Source organism: Falco cherrug, chromosome 6, assembly GCF_023634085.1.
Source record: "Falco cherrug isolate bFalChe1 chromosome 6, bFalChe1.pri, whole genome shotgun sequence".
Lineage (NCBI taxonomy): Eukaryota > Metazoa > Chordata > Aves > Falconiformes > Falconidae > Falco > Falco cherrug.
This window is the reverse complement of record NC_073702.1, coordinates 84,471,953-84,489,987: the sequence shown is the minus strand read 5'-3', so window position 1 is coordinate 84,489,987 and position 18,035 is coordinate 84,471,953. Positions and strand designations below refer to the sequence as shown.

Below are 18,035 nucleotides of genomic sequence, written 5' to 3'. Positions count from 1 at the left end.
AGGAGGGAAAAAAGCTCTTCCTTTTCTGATGCTTTCAGAACAACAGATCTTGACAATGACTCAACTAGGCAGATGTAGAGGCCACTTTAAAGCCTTGAGAATTATTGCTATAGTCTTTCTCTTACCATTCTCTACATTCAGATGAGTCTTTTCATCATAGCCCTAGAGACTCAAAGATTATTGTTTCTTTGTAGACGTAAGCAGATACTGAATACAACTTGAAGCTGAATAATCAAAGCCAAAAAAAGTGCTGGTAACACACAAGCTCCAGTTTAGCACTAAGCGAGAAATAAGACCACTTATTTTTCTCTTTACTCAGATGACTATATCAGACAAATCTTAAATCAATAAGTACTTTCTGTGATTACTCTTTATTCTGGTGGTTCCATGCTCCAATGTGAAATGTATACTCTGAAATCATGATTTATATAAAAGGTTAATTTTGGGTTATCCCAAATGCCCAGGATGCCTATTCAGTCATTTTCAGGAGAGCCTTTTTTTTTTTTTCCTTTCACAAATATTTTGAATCAGCATTGAATCACAGTTAACTTTCCTTTTACAACTGTAAATACACTTTTGTAATACACCATTAAAGTGTAAGGATCGGAGTATTGCTTCTGAATAGTTAAAACTATGAACTACGACAAAAGTCAAATACATATCAGATTAGGAACTAAGACATAATTTAACGTATCTTTGTTTGTACAGTAATGAAAAGAGATGGTTTGTCTTTGGATTTCTACAGAAATGCATCTAATCCTTGAAGTGTGAACCGCTAAGTATATTAACAAATTAATTCCCTTTGACAAGTCTTTGTAAGTTTCACACTTAATTGGAAATGGAGACAAAGTAAATTTCTGAGAATTTAATAATTTCAGGCTTACAGGAAGTCTAGAATCAACTTACACTGCTCTTGACATCTTTCAGTTTTGGCAGGATATCTAGTCCAAACCCATCAGCCTGTCCTCGTGTCCTGTTTCCACCATTCATGTAATTTCCAAAGGCAAGAACCAAACCCAGGACCTGCATAACGCCTGACCCATTTTTCAATGTCTAGAAAACAGAAAGAGAAACAATTCTCTGTTCATACTCTCCACAAAATTTACAGTTCATAGTATTACTGACAAGTAGATTTGTTGATACTGTGATTAGAAATACTATTTACATAAAAGCTCAAATATAGGGAATTAACAACCTTCTACTGCAACATGTAGAAGTACAATAATTTCAATATGTAATCTCTTGTGGATGAAGAATGTTATTTCCAAAATAGGTACTTAGAAAAAAAAACCTAATAGGAAATCTATGCAATATTACCAGAGATGACCTGGTGAGAAAAAAAAATAGGTATTCCTTAACTGATGATGATATTATGAAGGGTATATTTAATTTAGGAGAGAATTCTGCAGGAAGTTCATAAAAAACCCATATGGAACAATTAAAACAATTAATCAAATAAAACTGTTAAATGGTGAAACAATTACAGAAAATATTTCAATTAATACTGTTATGAAAATACTAATGAAACCTGCATTTTAAAACCATGTTTTTGTTTTGTATGGGACCATGAAATTCCAGTAATCTTTTCTAGCTAGAGCCAACATTGCCATCTTTAACTAATTTTTAATCCCAGTGATATTATTTAGTTTCACACTTCCAAAATCGAAGCAGACACATGGTGGGCTGAACAGGCATTCATCTGGAAAGGAGGGATATGGTCACTATGAAGACAGAGGATTTTGCTTTAACAAAAGAGGAATGTCCACTGTTTTCCAGACACTGATACACATTGATGGTCAAAACATTATATAGTTCAGTACCAAAAGCTAATCTTAAAGTTCGCTTTGATGTTGAAGTACAATCATAAAACATTCTATTCTGCTATCCTTCAGATTTAATGAGTACTTAAAGTAAACAAAGCAAAAACTTTTGAAATATGAGTACAGCTTTACAAGATTAAATATCAGAAATTTAGCTCTACCTTTCCACACAGCACAACCTACCTCACACAGTTTCTGTAACAATTCAAGTTTGCGACGGATTGAACAAATGCTTTCTGAAAACGTTGATTGGAACAGGATGCAAAATACACGTTCTGAAAAGTTGGGAATTAGTGAGAGTTCATAGAGGAACCTGTAGAAGTGATGAAAGATAATTATAGGAGTCACTGTCAGTAGGAACAGTGGTTTATTTAATTTTATAACATCTCTAAATAGATTACTATAGGAGGAAAAATTTTCTGAAGTGAGCAAAACTTCTTTCACAAGTATGTTCTTACTGTTCTGGCTTATCCAAGGACTTGGCGTTTTCTTTTTCCTTGGATGTCTTGCTATGCTTTTCTATTTTTTCTAATTCATCTGACTGTGCTCTCTGGAATAAAGGAAACAAAATAATTAAAAAGGTTTAATTAAAAACCCAGTCAAAAAAACACAGATAAAGATGCCCTTGCAACAAATCATGTTCTCAGATTTTTCTTTTCCTTCTAGCATCTGTATGGTAGAACTACTTAGTCCACAGACTGATTTTAAGTATAAATACATCTGATGGAAAACAGAACATCTTGCATATAATATTGATACTAGTACTGTACAAAAGATTTATTCGTTCAACTGAGACAATAATCTTCATTGTCAATCCCTTTTCTTTGGCTGTTTATAAGGTCTTTGGATCAAAAAAACTCTCTTCTTGAGTTGTATTTCTCTTTCCAAATCTGTTGGGTTGCATTTGAATGCAATCGGATCTTTAAATCTATGCTTAAATAATATCTTATTTTAAACTAAATGAAAATAAGTTTGTATTGTTTACTGCAATTTAAATTTTAATTGGCATTTGGAAAACACTATGGAACAACAAAAATAACTGATTTATAGTGGAACTATCATACATATCATAATACATGAGAACTACTGCATGCTACTTTGAAGTAAAATGATTTTCATTTTTATCTTAATAAGCCAAAACAATTACATGTAAAATGCCTAGTTTCTTGGAGAACCCTGTGGCACATTGTGCGGTCTTTTCTTCAATATTCCAATCAAAAGAAACAGCCTCACTTCTTTGTGTTCCATGCTACAATGAAATTATTTTTTCCTACTGCAGTACTGGAAAATTGAACCGCATGGAAAGGAATAAAATGGAATGGAAATTTCTCCTTCTGACCCTTCTTTTGACATCCATGGTGGTTTCAAATTAGATTCAAAACATGAATCTGTGCAGGAGTGAAAAAAGAAGTAAATATATCTACCTTTATTCCTTTAAGAAAACATCACACTCATTTTTTTTTTTTTTTTAGCTTACTCCATCACAGAACTTGAAGACAATAGTGGAAAATTATATTTTAAGTACTTAAATAATGGCAAAGCAAAAGATAGGCTGCATCTGCATTCTTTCTTGCATGTGTTTGCATGATCAGCAGAAGAGGCATGAAACTATCTCAAATCATACTGACTCCACCAGCAATCTGAAATCAGAAAGTCAGGTTTGGACAGCTCTTCTGAGGTTGCTGAACATCTTTTCATGTGAAAAGGAAGAAAATACTGATGTGAAACAGAAAGATGAAGAGATTGAAGAGTTACTCAGAGCAAAAGCACTTCAGAGTTTCTCTGATTACTTCAAGAAGCCTGGAAATGACTGCAAGGCCATCTGTCTAGAATACTACATGTGCTAGTATTTAGCCAACACCTCTGTGGATGTTCTTCAAGGCCCATCTTCTCTAAAGTAGCCTGATCTTACCTATGAAATACTCCAACAGATAGGAAATATTGCAGACAACTTCATTTCCCCTCCCCCAGCAATAAACTTTGTTCTTGGCTAAGGAATTATAATGGTGGTAGCACCTGTATCGCAGATTAATAGAATATTTGAGGTTTGAAGGGACCTCTGGAGATCGTCTAACCAAACTCTCTGGCACAAAGCAGAGGCAGCAACAGCAGGTTGCTCAGTATCAAGTCCAGCCAGGTTTTGAATATGTCTAAGGATGGAGACCTCATGACCTTTCTAGGCAGCCTGTTCTACTGTTGGACATCCTTGCAGTGAAAAATGGTGTTTCTAGTATTAAATGGAATTTCCAGTATATCACTTTCAGGAGGCCCTCTACCTCTTGTCTTGATGCTGGGCATCACTGAGTCTACCTGTGTGTTCTTTACTCCCCCTCCCCAATCAAGTATTTCTACATGCTGATAAGAGTACCCTGAGCTTTCTTTTCTCCAGGCTGAACAATCCCAGTTCTCTCAGCCTGTCCTTATATGATATATTCTCCAGGCCTTTAATCATTGTCGTGGCCCTTTGCTAGATCGCTCCAATACATTCATGTTTCTTGCACTGGATTGGACACAGCACCCTGGATGTGGTCTCACCGATGCTGAGAAGAGGAGACTAATCACTCCCCTTGACTTTCCTGGTCCTTCCTTGATCTATGAACACTGTATTGTGTCTTTCTCAGATAACAAGGGGTAGGCTGACACTAATTTACCAGGTTTTAATTTTAGCATAATGGCAGTGGCCCATCCATAACACCTAGTTTCCTAAATTCCCTACCCCAGTATCACTTCTGTATAAGCAAAAAAAAGAAACAAAACCAAAACACCTTGGGAATTCATCCTACTTTTCTACATTTCTGTCAAGGCAAGCATAGGGCATACACAAGAAATTATAACAGCACATCTTGTTTGTATAGTTCTATTCTGAGAGGGAGGAAATTTTCAAGCTACTAATATCAAAAATGTATCAATTTTTAATCTTAGAAGATTAATCAGGACACAGAGTGAGGACTAGGAAAGATGCAACTAACTGCAGAGGTTTCCACTTAAGTATTGCAGATGCTGTTAAGAAGGACTTGCTTTTGAGTTTGCGTTAGGGAGCAGGTGTAGATGGAACATTTCTTCACTTCATCTAGAACGTGCTTACCCAATAAAAAGTTAAGAGAAAAAGAAAGCTTTAATTTCTTTTCAAATCAGTAAAAACTCTCTTGGCAACATTTGAAATCTTCAGATTCTAGAAATCAGAAGGATGCCAAGAGAGCTGGCATTGTCCCACTAGTCACATTGTCAGACCCATGGTGGTCTAGTTATGCAAATGATGTGACTTTGTAGGAAGATCTATTTAATTTATTCAACTTACACTTAAAAAAATTATGTATTCAATTTCAACTTGGTAATTGAGAATGAGTTTTCTGTAAAAGTAAACAAGTTTTTGTACTAAAAGGATTTGAATTAAGTTATATTATTTCTGGCCAATCTATAAGGTATATTATCTACTATTAAACTGACAGGAGACCACTAAAAACTTTTTCATAGTAAAGAGAAGAAAATATTTTAGCAAGGAGAGGAAAAGCTAAATGGTTATGTGCAAATTCTTTAGAATACATAGCGAGAGCACTCTCTCTTCTGGCCTTATGCACACAGTGAAGTATTAGAGGGCTTATCACGGCACTGTATTATATACGCCCATATTCAAGCTGTTAATGTTTCTCCACCAAATCCCACAGGCTCACTATTAGGCAGACTCACTATTCCTTATTTAAGCCATTATTCTCAGATTGTGTATGCAAAGAAATAACAACTGGCAAAGATACAAAGGCTAAGCACGATCCACTCATGGGTGGGCCTGAGCAAAACTCAGGAAATATGGTTCACTCTTCACCCAAATTAAGAGGTCCGAGTATGTGGTGCAAGTTCAGAATCAAACCCAAGTTTCAAGCAACTAGTTTTGGCTCTGGTATCCAGAATTCTGATTTATGTGTATTTTAAATTACGATACACAAGGAATAAGGCTGGCACGCTTTCTGCACAGGTATTATTTTAAAATATTTCTCAGAATTGTTACTAGTTAACTTTACGGTTAATATATATCTATTCTCTAACTTGCAGACAGATAATTAAAAAAATAATAATAAAAAAAACCCCACACAAACTTTTATATTGCCCTCAGCCTTTGTGTCAAGGAAGAACACATTCAATAGATAATTCTCAGAAAAGTCATTAATCTGATGGCATTAGTACCTCTTTGAATGTCACTGACATTTATTTCCTTGAATTTTAGCTATTATATAGAATCCTAAATGGAACAAAATAGCATAACATACCAGAATTTTATATTAACTATATCTAAAAATCGAACAGCATTAATCTGATAGAAATTACTGCAAAAAAATATACTGCTTTACTTTAACTCTTTCCTACTTTTGTCAGAGTATAAACTTACTCTATATTTTGTCTTATCAATCACAACATAAATCTTAGATTTCCTGGTTAGTTTTTTTTCCCTTGCAACAGAACCTTAGCTCTGAGTTTAGATCAGTTGAAATACATGTACATTTTTTTAATTTTGATGTGGAATTATTTTTTTTTTTTTGTCAATTTGATTTTCAAAGTCAATGTTACATCCTTCAAAAACATCAACTGACTTGTCTAAAGAATGTTGCCAAAAATAACTGCAACAACAAGGATATACAGAGATACACAGGTTAATAACAATTATCATAACCCTTTGAAGCTGGGTCATGTGTCAGAAGTCAGGTACAATCTATAGTCTTTGCAGAAAACATATTAAGACATTGCATTGTAAATGCCTTTTTTAAAACAAAACAAAACAAACAACAGCCAAACAAAAATACCCCCACGAGGAATAATTGAGGAGAATGTTTGTATTTCAGTGGCAGGGCAGAGGCATGCACTTCAGACTTCTGGGTGCCTTTCACTTGCAAATGGAATTTTGAGGTTTTTGAAAGCATTGACCCAAGTCTTTAAAAGATAGAGACAGGGTAGTCAATTTACCAGTAGTCAAATTAAGAAAGTATATACATTTCATTTTGTGATGTAACAAGATTTGAAAAGGGCAAATGCACAGATCAAAGATAATCCTTTGATACAATTTTTGATCCATTTTTTAAATAGTTATTTTCACAATATAGTAAAGACAGAAGCAGGAAAAGGCTTATCTTGTTTGTGATACTTTAGTTACAATCTCAGCTGCTAGGATGCTGTTTTCAAAGTAAACATTCACTTATTTGCAAAAAAGTAACTTTCTCATCACAACCAATATGGCCTAACCACATAGAGCAAATTGTCAACTCCACTGAATTTTATCTACCTTCTCCCTCTCTAATTACAGCTGCCACCTGAAGGCATTGCTATTAGAGTTTGTAAAAGCACAATTAAAGTAAGCATTCCACACCTAGTTTCATCTATTAAGACCCTCTTATTAAAATTGTCTAGATCTTAAAACATAGTTGATTATCAATACATATTTAAACAACATTTTATAAAGCAAACTACACAATCATGCATAAGAACTACGTGACTGCACTACACAAAGCTGCAGTAACAAAGTCCTCACTTGATGCAATACCTCTTAATACTGGTAAATTATCGAGGGCTTGGGTCTTTGATGGGGTGTGGGTTTCTTTGTTTATAAAAACTCACTAAGATGTATACAGTAACTTTGTGGTTTAACAAGACTTTAATTCCTCAGTAAACAGGAATTGAGCCCTCGGGACTGTGGCTTTTGAAATTAGGGTGTGTTTAGGTTTGGAGACTGCCCAAATTTCATTCACATTTAAGAAGGGAAAGCACCATGCCAGACATATGCAATCAGAAAAAGTGATTACATTCTGAGGGAAGATTGTAAACCAAATGCTACCATATGTTCCATACAGATCAAATAGAAAGGCCGAGAACTAGTGCAGCGGTATTTAAATATCCAGAAAAAAAAATAATCCCAATCCAATACATAAACAAACCCTGAGAAATAAAAATTAATGGCTACAAAGTAGCCACATGAGGCAAAATTATCCCCAATTACAACACAGGATGAGGCTGAGAAATAAGGGAGGAGTCAAACGTGCCAGGCTTTCTGGTACCACCCACTGCTTACACTTTTTTATTGAACAATATTGTTATAATTAGTCAAGCTGTCAAGGGAAGGAAATATTTTGACCAAAGACTGAATTTTACTTTCTGTTTTTACTTTCAATTTTAAAAAATGCATCTTTCAAGATACAGCTCTATCAAACAGAAGATCCAGAATTAAAATTCAGGCCCCCTTATGATACCATCCAAATAAACTGGGGTTTTTATTTTGTTGTTTGGTTGTTTGTTTGCTGGGAGCTTGTTGGTTTTCTTTCTGTCTTGTACCCAAGCAATTATAGTGATAAAATCGGGCTGATGTGTCTTCTATTCAAAGCAAAGAAATATATTGTAGTCATTCCAACTTTTTGAGTCTTGCCTAAGATTAACATATGATATTTTCCTTAATCAGGACAATATTTCCTAGCATTTCCTGTAATTAGTGAAGGTAATGACAAAAGGAACACAATGGCATTTGGTTATTTCAACAAACTGCAAATTTACAGGTAATCTATTATACTGGAACTCTGAAGCATATTGGAGATGACATTAAAAAAACATTTGAAAAATATCCTATTAGTACATTAGCCACATGGGAGAACTATTTTTTATAACCAAAATAAAAAATGTCTTATGCAATATAAAAGAGGAAAGGATGCAAAACTGATCATGAGGGCAATATCTATTCTGTACTTCTCACCACACAGTCTCTCAAAATCACTCATGTGTAATATATAAAATTAATTTTTTTACATGCTAAGGAATGTATGGAATGGGATATAGCTGTGCTGTGTAAATAAGCAGTTTTAAAATAATGTAAAATGAAAATAATACAGGCCAAACAAGAAAAGCTACGCTATAAGGGCAAGAAGTCTTTAAAGATTTGGGGGTAGTTAGAATAGGTTTCCCATTTGACCATTACCTTCCTAAGCAGTGTTGAGCAAGTTAATTCTTCAGGGATAAGGTATGAGTAGAATTGCTCCCTAGTTCTTGTCAGATTTCTGGTTTTAGTTTTGTTTAGCTTTTTGGATTTTCTATAAAGCAGATGAGAGTTCACTATTTCTCTCTTCAGACACCAAAGTGGATTATTTATGAGAAATTTCATACATCAACAAATAATTGCAATGTAGGCTGTAAAAAACTAGAGTCTAAAACCCAAAAATCTGAAAGGTGTAAAAGTAATTAATATATTTTCAAAACTTTATCAGGGAAATAAAATCCAATACAAAAGCATAGGTTGGCCTTCAATGCCATTCTGTGGCGCACAGTTTTGTTTCATGTTTTCAGGTTCTTTGGAGGGTCAACAGAAAGTCTCTTTGCTCGTTCCAGAGGTGCCCAGCCAGACCTTCATGCATTCAGGCAACGTGCTCAGAGAAAGGGTAACACTCACTGGCTGCAGCTGAAGGCAGAAACATGCTTCTGAGATCTACTTTTTTGAATTTTGCATGTGACTGGCTTTGTAAAGCTTTAGACTGTGCCTAAGTATATTCTGAATCCCTGATTTTGTATACCTAGTGGTCAAACACTCTCTGATGATTAGTACCAGATATTTCTGAAGCCTCCGGCAGTTTATACTGCTTTTTATTACTTTGACTTAGAGTAATCCTTTTCCTTTCGAAGAGTTAAAATTAATTTTGAAGAAATCCCGAAATAATAATAATGAAAAGCTACAGTTCCACAAATGGAATGATAACTGTTTCTAAAACATATTTCTTTTTAATTTAACAGCATTGTCATATTAATGAAATTGCAAAACAAAGCCAAAGACCTGGAGTGCGAGGTCTGGTATCTATTGATCAAAGACTGCCCCACCCAAGACAAAAAGAAAGGAGTAAAACCAATTTCTGTTTAGTAATTTAGAAGTTGATTGCGTAACATAAAAATATATGCACTATATAAAACACACAACGGCAGTTAATACATATTAAATGCTTAGTATTTTGGTTGCTTTGGGGAAAATAAAGTCACTTCAAAATAGGACATGTTCTACAAGCTTTCTGAACATTGCTGATGCAAAACAAAAATATCTTCACACGGGCCTCAGTATTCCTACATTATATGGACTTTCTCCGAGTACTCACATTCTCATATAGGGCTTGAAGGGTCTCTAGGTCAACCACAGTGTTGTCCAAGTTCACAACAGCTATAAAAAAAAAGACAAAATAATTAGTTGTCAGGATGATAATCCAGCTGCAAAATAAAGACTGAGCCCAATACCCAGCAATCGTTTTTATGACCTACTGGTCATACAGCTTAAGGGGTTTAGCTTTATTAATGCCTTGAATAGTGCTGTTCCTAAGACTATGGGCTAGAAACCTGGTAGAGCCAGGTGTCAAGCGTTAAAGAATTCACCTCCCTCCCCCCAAACACACAAACAGGATCCCACGAGTATGGCCGTAGCCAGAGATCAGAGATAAGCTTTACATCAGACTTTCATGGTCCAACTGAAAGCATTATAAAAATTTGTAAATCTGCACCACGGCCACACACACACACTCACAACACAAAGCTCATTCCTGTCACTGGTTGGCTTCAGTGTTAAACTGATTAATCCATAAGTCAGCTAGTTAACTTCAAAACACCTGACAAGGGTCAAGTCTTCTATGCACTAAGCCGACACGTTTAGTACAGATACAAAATATGCCTTTCCTGTTCCCAACCAATTCTAGTGCCACACACATACTGTATTTTTTCAGCATCAAAAAGCCAGTTCAACAGCACAGAGACAGTGACGAGACAGTGATTTCCACCTACCTAACCTGGACAAAAAAAAAAAAGTGGCACACTTTTAGGAACACAACCCTGACTCCCCTCTTCTATTAGGAACACCTCATGAGGCACAGGAAATATTTGTGAAAATTAGTGAAGAATTGTTCTCAGCTAATACAACAAATTATTTTAAAGATAATACTTTTCAGTCTTCCTCTTACATATTTTTTGCAAGTACACTGAGCATTCATTTAAAAGGCAGATAAATCCAACATTCCTCACCCAGTTTTCAAATCTTTACAGAAATGCAGAACGTTGCATTAGAACATATCTGATGGTAATGAATCATTTTTAATTGCACCATACTGGTCTGTATCCTATTTTGCACTTCATTGATTTGTACCCTTTTTTAAAATGGGCTCTGCATGTACACTGGTACAATAGGTGGAATAAATCCCTAGGCAAGATTAATCTATAAAGTGCAACATTGATCAGTGATAGAAACCCAGCACTAGGTCACTTTATGTCCTATAAATCCATGTCCTTAACTGTCACAGAGACATCCTGTGTATACACCGAAAGACTACAGACAGTATAATTCAAGCCCATGGGTTTCCGATTGCTCTAAAGCATTTAGAGATACCACTCTGAGTCTGGGACTCATCATGTTTCCCCTTTCCATGCCTGAGACATAGTTTCAGTTACAGTATAAGAAAATTATAAACAAAGAAGTGTTCATCTTGATTAAACTAAGCAGGCTACACCGTATCTCTAGGCGCGGCACAAAGCTGACTTTTAGGACTGAAACAAAAAATAATTAGGAATTTTTTTTAGGTTTTGGAAGTAATATTAAAAAATAGGGATTTTTTCCATTTTTCCCTTTACCAGAAATCAAGAGAATCTTAAAGATAATGGCAATATCAAAGTTAACAGTTTAGGAAGCAACATGGTTTTTGTTTTGTTTTGGGGGAAAGGGCACATGCAAAAAATCTGCTACTAATTATTTGGGATATTTTAAAACTCCTCCCCCTGCCCCAAGTATAATAATTGTTGCAACAGAGACTTAAAGATGCCCCCTCAACAAGGTACTGTAACATATGTTGTATTTAATAATCCCTGTTGCTCAATAGGACTATCTGCATGCTTAAAAACATGCCAGATCTGCCTTGTAGAACTGGAAACTCAAATTAACATGCAAATAGAAAGCGGATCTATATTGGTTTGGCAGTTTTATTTCAAGAAAACACGTATGTCAAAGCCTATATACAAACAGCTTTATTAAAACCAGGATATATTATGAAACTCCATTTGTATTATCACTATGTTTCAGCATTCTTACACTTACGCAATGGTTTCATATATGAACACATTCCCAACCCTCCAACTATTTATTTTGAGTTGTGGCTGACTTCTCCCCGCTCCAACCCCTCCCCTTCCTTCCAGAGACTGTCTGCCCCTGCATTAAGAAATATAACATAAGTTCCTGCGCTGACTTTTGCTCAATGTTAAGATCACCCACGGATTACTCAGGGAGCAATAGAACACTTTTGTTTGAATGCTTGCGGGAGATAAGAGAACGCCTGGCAAACACGATGGTGCCAGGTCTGTGTACTTTCAACAAAACAGGTATGCAGAAGAGTGTACATACTTCAGGGAGCTGCTTAAAACAAATCACTCCGAGACAAGAACTTGGAGAAATTAGTATATATGTTTCAAATACCCCTCCTCCCAAGACAAATAGATTTCTATATATTTCATCTGAAGACATATGTCTTCATAAATAGCGCCCTAGCATCCTGCTGGGATTTTTCAGTGTTCACCATAGGTTTGCTCCCCCTACTCTGAGGAATCAGGAGATGAGCTGTTCCTTGGTGGTACTGCAGCACTGTCATGCAGAAAATGATAGTTGGCAAAATAAGTCTTAACTGTTGCATATTTAATTCCATTATCTAGACAATTTGACCCAATAAAAACAATGATGTTTCCTTCTGCAGCCAACCTTACTAGCTAAACATGCCCCCTCTCAACAATCAGCATGACTACACAAATATCTAACTGAAGGATTCCATAAGCAGTGGCAAAATAACAATGCAAAATATAGAAAAACTAATATGCTCTATGAAAATATCCTGACTTAATGCTACAATTCCATTATACTTCGATGCAAACATCTGGAGAAGGGTTTATAACAGTCTTGCAGACACTGCATATTTCTACCCATGTCACTTTTAGAAAGTGATTTTTTTTTTGTTTCACAGTTGACATTGCTGTTTCCTGGTCTTCACTACTATGAAGGGACCTTTAATAGCCAATGTATCATCCAGCCTTTCTGATACACTCATAAAACAGCAGCGAAGAATATCTGAAGGCTTTTACTCTAATAGAAACAACTTTGTTTTAATCACATCAGACTCAGGCATTTAGTTCTTACCTCAAAGTTTTCATAGTTCTACTGTTTTCCTACATTCCTGTTGTCACAAATAAAACCAGCAAGCCAGCACCAGTTTAAAGCCCCAATACTTTAAAATTACTCAATGTACATGTATATAATTGTGTATATATACACACATATACAGATGTGATCAAATCAAGTTTGAACCAAGTACGTCCAGATACACACAAAATTATGCACAACTGAAGATAAAAGGAACTGCAACACAACGACTTTTCTTTGGTTTTTGTTTTCCAATGCAAGCACTGGTCAACAGATGATTACAGAAAATCCACCCAGTAAAGAGAGAGGTTGAAGAACAATTGCAAAGTGTTGCTTGACACTATCAAGGACAGAGGAGGAGAAAGAGATTTCAAAGCATTTGGAGCCAAAATAAAGGCTTCAGGAATCTCTCATCTGTCTTAAACTTTCCTGATACTGTAATTGTTTTCCAACGAGTATCACTGGGATTTTCTTATGCAGCTGCAGAATATAGAAGTTTTAGCAGAATGGAAGAGGAGTATCCATACCATTATGCATTTTATAATATAAATTGAGTCAAAAAATAAATTATGCAGACTTAAAATAACAAACCCAATTTAGATACTAGTTTCAAACTGAAAGGACAATAAAATATACGCAAAAAGACAAAGACTTACTGTTCTTAGTAATAGCAATTAATTTGCAAGTCTGCCTAGGCACCTTAGAAGACACTTCACCTGAGAGAAGGAGAATATTGCTGCTAAAAAAAAAGCAAGATTAGTGTAAAGCACACAGCTACATTCAAAGGCGTACTTGAACTCTGAGAACAGATGGACCTTCTCCTATATACATAGAAGCTGATTTTGAACAGACATCATTTAAAAAATAAACAACACAAAATCCACATCAAATCAACACAATGAATAATCACCACCCACATGTTTCCAGGGAAGCACAGTATGCAACCGGGCCACCAATGGGAGCAAATTTTTTTGCCAAGCAAATACAATCCTGAAGAAGAAAGGCATGAGAACACACCAGCTGGAAGCTGGAGGATGCACAGTGTATTCTCATGAAGACTATAAAAGGAAATGTGTGTGGTTTGTTTTCTTGTTGGTTTTTTTTTTTAATTATTATTATTGTAAGCATTACTGTTGATTATTCACATATCTAGAAGCATTTGAAATACCATCTACCACTAAAATTTGATAGGCAGTATAGACACAACAAACCTACACTCGCGTGAAGCTGTGAATCTACATCCACCAAGAGTATCACTCACATAAACTGTTACAGAAAACACAAAGTCCTACAGCTGCCCAGTGCTTGGAAACTCTGTTCTGTTTGTAAGTGCAAAACTCAGGAATTTTCTTTTAAAATAAAAAGGCCAAAATTCAAAATTTCCCACGGAGTAGAATTTCAGGAAGAAGAAAAAGAATTATCAAACCGATCCTGTGGATCGGTCTTTTATGTCATAAAAGTCTCATTAGCACAGTTCTCACGTATAGATGACTATCAGAAGACTGGTATTCAGTCCAAATCTTGGCCTTATGTCTTCCCTTTTCCCAGGACAGGTTTCAAATCACAGTCCATTTCTCTTGCTTTTCCAAGTATGCTTCCTACGCTTTTCTGTCTCTGGACTCTAAAAGCGAGTGTCCTCTTCTCAAGCCCTCCTAGCAGCACTGCTGTCTCTCCAAAAACTGAGAGCAATTTCCAAATCCTACTGGATTGGTAACAGATTACAGTTTAACTCCTCCGAAAGAAGCAGTAACTGAAGCAAAACCACCTAACATTTGCAAAAAGAATTCTGAACCAATCCTGCTGTGCTCAGATCCATGCTTCAGGGAGGTAAATGAGCAAACCCCAGTTCTTCACACTGACCTGACCACAACTGATTTCTCCATGACTCTCCAAAAACCAAGCAGTATCACTCCAAGAGGTCATTCCCTTTTTCCTCCTGCACTTATTTGCATCTTTACTTTCACATCTGCTCTCTTTCTTCAAAAGAGCACCAAGAGTCTCTGCAAGACTTCACATCTCCACTGTCAAATGGCAGCAACAGACAGTCACTTCAGCAAATTACCAAGGCAGACTGATTCTTCTTCCCTGAATGGAAGACCTCCTACTTCTACAGCAGATAAATCATGGTATCGCACAGTTCTGTGTGGGCCACAGATCTGGGGGTTTCACAGCTGTTCTGCCCATCTGCAACTAACCTGCACAATTACAGGATCATGAGAGGTTTCAGCTTCCATGGTACTTTTTCCTAACTTTCATCTCCAGGTAATTCTACTTTATGTTAACTGTTAAGCCATCTACACCCCAGGAGTATTGCTGAAGAGTCAGAGAAACAGAAAAGGCATTAACCAGTTTTAAAACAACAATGGACTTTGTTGTTATTAAGAACCTGTATCTATACTATATATGACCCGTAAGCTGTACAGAAATAGACACTCCAAATTACTACAAAATTTTGACGCACAACTGTAGCATTAAAATTCATTCAACCTTATAGATGTTTTTAAGTAATTGTACTTGAAAATTTGATGAGACATTAATTTTCAAATATCTAAAAAGGATATTCAGAAGAAAAAAGAAAAGGCACATGAGTAGATGAGTAGGTTAGTGTGTCGTCATATTATATTAACTTCCTTGATGATTACTTCTGAGTTAATTAAAAGAAAAAAAAAAAACAAAACCCTCCAAGAATACCATACAGGTAGTAAACTTTGAATGGTCAAAAACCACCATCATTAGAAAATATGGGCAAAGAAAGCCTTAGGCAATGGAGAGCTCTGATACAAGAAACACAAGTCAGACAGTATATAGCCTGGTCAGCTTATGAAATGTTTCTGACAACAAATTAGAGAAAAAGAACAAATAAACTTGTTTGTTTGTTCACTCAATACAGAATGGAAGCCTTCACTGACAGACGTCTCTGGAAGAAAATGCAAGAACAGTATACATGCAAATATAAGCAAACCAGGGAAAAAAAAAGTCTCAGTGGAGACAATTTAATCAGGTTCCTTGGAACAACTGACAGCTGAACTGCTCAATTCAGGAGTAGAAAGAACCCCACGTGTCTCAACATTCTCATCATCAAAAGAGCCAAGAAAGCCTTAGAAGACCAAAGCACAGCAGCTTCCTTTTCTGCTGTAAAGACTATAGTTTGATGAAATATCAAGCTACTTGCAAAGTAAACCCAGATTTAAATCCAACTTATTATCTGTATTTAAAAATCAACCGAACTGCAAAATGTGAGGTCTTTTCTTGCCATTTTTATTGGTTACATAGTAAACCACAACTTCAAAAATTACTGTCCTTTGCCCTTCCCCTCCACCCACCCCACCCCCCATGTCATCTTATTAGCATTGTTCATCTAAAACAGCCCCACTGCACGAGGATGTGTTCTTGTCTGTAATACTTCCAACAAATTGGCAACTACTGCTATTCCTTTGGGATTCTTTTTTATCTCAAATGATAGAAATGTGAATCCCTTAATGCAGAAAGTTAAATCCCAAATGGGCCTCTGAAATAAAAGTTATGTTTACATAAATATGGAAAATACAGTGGTAAACCCAAATGTCCCTGTGCTAATGGAAGCTGCAGCAAAACGTACAAGGATCATGACTATGTAGTTTTTAAAGATTCTCAGAAAATAAGTGAAATAAAAGAATATGTAAAATATAAGTACCTGGAGTTGCACAACCTACAGAAAAAAAATTATTGATAATGGTTAGATAGGGGATGGCTGCTCTGGGTAGAGTTAACATGAATGAGAAAAATTTCATATTACCACCTACCTGCTTGCCCTCAGTACCTTTGTGGCATGTTTATCTATTAGCAAATACTTTAAATAAGTGCACAAACACAACGGAGATTGGATCTTCAACACAAGTACGTATGGCATGGATCAGAGGCAAGAAGCAGCACTTTAGAATTGCTTGCACACAGTTTTACTGTGGCAGTAATTCACCTTGATCTAAAGCTTGTGTAAGAAACCAGAACAGTATAGAAAATTTCCAAGCAGCAGCCATGGATTAAGCTTAACTGTTGCTTCAGATTGTTTTTAAAGGACTTACAATTTTTAAATACCTTCAAGAACATGCACTCACATTTCTGGGAAGCAATAAAATAAGAATCAATTCAGCAAGATTATGCATTTACAAAATTTGCCTTAACAGAAGTAGGAGACCTTATCCAAAAGAGTGAATCTTTACTATCACTTTTTGTACAGATTCTTCTCTTATAAACATAGTTCAATTTCTTAGACATTTGTCCTTAGCATTCCTATTCCCTAATGTTGTATTCCTAATATACAGCAATAAAATTGTATTGACAGAGCTTTTTTACATACATAAAACTATATATACAGACATACAACAAAATACATAACTAGATTTTATATATAGCTATACATAGTTAATATAAACAGTTACATTATGTACATTTCAAACAGTCGTCTACTATGTTAAGGACAGCAGATATTGATTATGTGAAGCCTAAATTCATACACCTATACACTTTGTTTATAAAAAGTGTGCAAGTTCAGTTCTTAGAGAACAAATATATTTTGTTTGACTCAGTATGTCGCCTTCTTGTCTAGGCAGGAAAAAATACGGAGACCAATGCTGTAATCCTTTCAGAATAAAATGTTTAAATACAAACATGATTGCCATTGTAGACTGTTTAATTTAGAGAGATTGTATTTCAGTTCTAGTTTTGAGAGGTTTGCTGATTTGACTATAGAGAGTACTTCAATGCTTATCTTAATTGTTTAGATAAGATTTGTTTGAATTTGGCAGGTGAAAAACCATGGGTATAGGGTATAGGAAGGTTGACAAAAGACTAGTTTTTTACCAGATTACACTTATTTTAAACTATAGTGTGTAGAGAAGCAAACAATCTCCATGAACCTGCCAGGGGCTGGTCGCTTGGGAGTGAATTTGAAGCACAAGATTGACTGGTAGGGTTCAACAATTTCAACAAACTGGAAAAGACTACCACTATAACTCCCAAAACACAGCTTAAGGCTTAGCATAGCACACAAATGCAAATAATGTAAGACA

The 18,035-nt window shown here is 35.6% G+C and overlaps 1 protein-coding gene across 1 annotated transcript in view; it reads right to left on the bottom strand.

Moving 5' to 3' along the window:
• Window positions 1-18,035, bottom strand: part of FMN2 (formin 2) — a 161,034-nt gene that overhangs the window by 60,426 nt on the left and 82,573 nt on the right. Inside the window, exons 8-11 of the mRNA XM_055714844.1 lie at window positions 9,926-9,987; window positions 2,279-2,370; window positions 2,004-2,133; window positions 907-1,053 (exon numbers count right to left, since the gene is read on the bottom strand). Of these exons, the coding sequence (XP_055570819.1) occupies window positions 907-1,053; window positions 2,004-2,133; window positions 2,279-2,370; window positions 9,926-9,987 (431 nt within the window). The remainder of the gene's footprint in view (window positions 1-906; window positions 1,054-2,003; window positions 2,134-2,278; window positions 2,371-9,925; window positions 9,988-18,035) is intronic.